General features: G+C 29.5%; 1 protein-coding gene across 1 annotated transcript; it reads left to right on the top strand.

Annotated features, from left to right (window-relative positions):
• Positions 1–1,883: 1,883 nt before the first annotated feature.
• Positions 1,884–3,703, top strand: LOC143544730 (F-box/kelch-repeat protein At3g23880-like). The gene has a single exon (XM_077036763.1). The coding sequence runs from the start codon at positions 1,900–1,902 to the stop codon at positions 3,043–3,045; it is 1,146 nt and encodes a 381-aa protein (XP_076892878.1). The 5' UTR covers positions 1,884–1,899; the 3' UTR covers positions 3,046–3,703.

Raw genomic sequence — 3,703 nt, 5'->3', positions numbered from 1 at the left:
TAATTTATGGTCGTGAACGTTCGTTCATTTAGACTCCTTCATGTTCTTTCATTTAGTTTATGTTTGTTTAAGTTCATTCGTTTACATTTGTAGATATTCCTTTAAAATTTAGGCCGATTATAACCAATAACGGAGCTAGGACTTTTAAACCGGAGGGTTCTAAATAATATTAACTTGATGAAGTAATTGGTTTATTAGACACTAAAAATTTATTTCCTATTAACTCCAATTTTTCTTTAGCCTTTTTATTATTGGTAACTTATTTCAAAAAATCTTATTAAACCTCAACGCTTAGTTAGAATTTTTGAATAAAATATTATTTCTAAAATCTAGTTGTTATATGTATATTCTTATAACTAGGTTAGTTACCCGTGTATCACACGGGTTAAAATAAATAAATTTATTTAAATAACACAATGTAAAATACAAAAAATATTTTCAATAAATATAAAGATATATTATATGGTAAACTAAATTACACAATACACAATATGGAAATAAAAAGTTGTTACAAAATTCATAAATTTCAAAATATTTTTTTGTACACAATATTTGTAGTTTTATTTGCAACTTTATTTTATATATCAAAACTTAGTAGTTTCACATTGTTTCTGCTTTAAACTCTAAATAATCCAAATAAACACTGAGAATACATCAATAATGAATTTGTCTTTTAAGGTTTTGAAAGAAAAAACTTGTAATTTAGTATACAGTCATATATATTTAGTAAGTAAAAGTTTATTGAAATTTTAAATTTAAGTTAATCTTGTCTCTTCATCCAATAAAAATTATTTATTATAAAACTTTAATATTAATTAACTAATAAATAATATATTTAAAACCTTAATTTTTGCAATAATTATTCAAAATCAATGTGAAAATTGGATACTTATAAAAACTAATATTAATAACCAATACAATAAATTTATATAAAAAATAACATATTTATGCTGGTATTTGATTTTCTAAAATCAAGAAAAAAATTATTAAAAAGAGAAAAATGAAAGATTAAAAAGTAAAAAAAAAATGAAATACAAAACTATTAATAAGAAAGAGAAATGCATTTAATATGAAAGAGATGATGGAAAATTTGGTGAGTAACATTTTGGTGATAACATGTGGCATTAGAAAACTTTATTTATTATATAGTATATATTTTTGAATAAAATATTATCAACTTAATTTAGTTTTAATAACCTTTTAAGCTTAGCATATTGTTGTTCGTTTCTACTTTTAATTTTTACTCATTTATATCGTTCAATTATGTCCCTTTTTTTATGTTTGTGATTCGTTGTGTACCTTATTAACGAACGAACACGAAAACATTTTTTATTTTGGCGAACGATAAACCCAATTCGTTTAATTGTTCATGTTAGATCATTTGTTCTATCATAAGTTAAAAAAACGAACAAAACCAAGCTTCTTTTGTTAAAATTTATTTTAAAGTATGCATTCTACATACTAATATAAAATAGACTACGCATAATACGGAGTATATCTTTATCTTTAGATTTTGCTAGGCAGAATTTAGATACATATACTTTAAACATTTTTATTATTTTATAGATACTAAGGATTAAATACTTTATAATTTGATAAAACCTTTTTTAATATCGTTTGAAAATATCCCCAATACCCGAGTGACATTTTCTGAAGTCAATTATTTTATTGATTTTGATGTTTCAGGTTGCACACACATATGAACACTATCTAAAGAAAACCAGCCAACCCAGTTAAGCTTAAGATTCAAAAGCATTAAAGATCTCGACCCTTAAGCATTACCCATATGCCATCGGAATCGCGCATTTGATATTTTGTTTTAAACCAAAAATGAGAAATTAATTTTCGTTATGTTAACCATTTTCGGTTGCTGTAACCAAAATCAAAATCAAAATCAAAATGTCAGACAACATTCCGTTCGACATTCAAACAGAAATCATCAAACGCCTTCCCGTTAAATCATTAATCCAGTTTCAATCCGTCTGCAAAACATGGAAAACCCTAATCACCAGCTCCGATTTCATTAAGCGCCACCATACGCAGGTGCAACATCATCATCATCTACTTGTAAGGTACAAAGATACAATTGATTACGAGCATAATTACATTTCATTTGTTGATGATCACACATTTCCTCAACACAAAGTTTCCCATACCGTTCCTGATTTCATTAACAATCTTATAAACCCTAAAATAATCGCCAGTTCTCACGGCTTACTGTGTTTGCACAGTAATAATGACCAATTTGTCCTTTGGAACGTTTCAATTAGAAAAGCTATTGCTGTTGTTAACCCTAGTATCGGAAACGATGGGATATATGGAACTGCTATAGGTTTTGGGGTTTGTCGTGAGACTATTGACCCTAAGATAGTCAAGATTACGTATGTTGATCAACGGAGTGAGATCCGTGTGGAAAGTGAAACTTCTTGCATTGCTCCTCGTGTTGAGGTTTTTACGTTAAGCGCAAAGGTCTGGAGAAGTTCATATGTCAATCTCCCTCGTAAATCAATTCATTTTTATCCATTTAAAGGGGCCGTTGTAAATGGAATTTTTTATTGGCTTGCTAATGATAGGATTACTATGGATGGTGAGCATAAGTTTATGCTTGTTTCATTTGATATGACAAGTGAAGAGTTTGGAGAAGTAATCCTTCCGGATAGTTTAGCACGCATGGGTTTGTGCTTGTCTAAGCTAGGGGTCCGGGAATCTCTGGTTTTGGTTGCGTTTGATTTACATGACATTAATCCTAGCTTTGATGTATGGATGATGGGGGATGGTGTTTCGAAATCGTTTACAAAGTTGTTCACTCTTACACCGGAAGAAGATACTATATTTAAGGGGTTTCGGAAGAGTGGTGAGCCTATCATTGAAATTCCAGAGCAAGAAGAGGGTGATTGTGGACAACTTGCTGTTTACGAGCCCTGCTCAAAACTCATCGATAGTCTTGGGATTGTTGGAAAATGGGGTACGTTTGATGTGTATGACTACAAGGAGACATTACTTCTACTTGATCAACCAAATGTAATGGTTTATAATGGCATTTGAAAGTATGTTTTTGGGACTGAGTTTAAGGTTATTTGTCTTTAATTTCAAACGCATGTTATAACATATGATCATTTTTCCATGGTTTCTGTTGATCTTATTACTCAAAACACATGGAGTAATTCAAGACATTGCAATCTATAAAAGGTTTTTCTAATATCTAAGCGAGTGCCATCAAGAATTTGCACCCAAAAAATCACTCTGTTTGTTATTATAAAATCTTAATGAGTTATTGCAGGAAATAGATACTTGATGGTGTGCGTTTATTGTGTGATTTGGTAGTGGATCTTGTTCTTGGGTATATATTTGTGAATTGTGATATACTAAGTTTAGTTTAGTTGAAAAGCTGTTGTTGCAAGTTTTACAGTTGATATTAATTTTGAATTCAACAAAGACCCAAAGCACAAATGTACTTCAGTATTTGAAACAGGGGATAGATCACTATTGTTGAATTTGTTGGTTAAATTGGTAATATTTTCTGAATATAACTCCCACTGAAGTTTGTAAATAATTAGCAGATTTAAGACCATCAAACCCTTACACTGACTTTGACTACCTTGAAGATTTGACCATAGGATACATAATCCAAAGTCATTTTACTTTTGGTAATAGATTTTAATTTCATCAACCATTTTGTTTGGCCATCTGTGATCCTTCCAAT

Source organism: Bidens hawaiensis, unplaced genomic scaffold (assembly GCF_021521415.1).
Source record: "Bidens hawaiensis isolate Kalapana, Puna unplaced genomic scaffold, B.hawaiensis_p1.1 tig00013743_1, whole genome shotgun sequence".
Lineage (NCBI taxonomy): Eukaryota > Viridiplantae > Streptophyta > Magnoliopsida > Asterales > Asteraceae > Bidens > Bidens hawaiensis.
The sequence above is the reverse complement of the archived record's forward strand: the minus strand, read 5'-3'. Positions and strand labels throughout refer to the sequence as shown.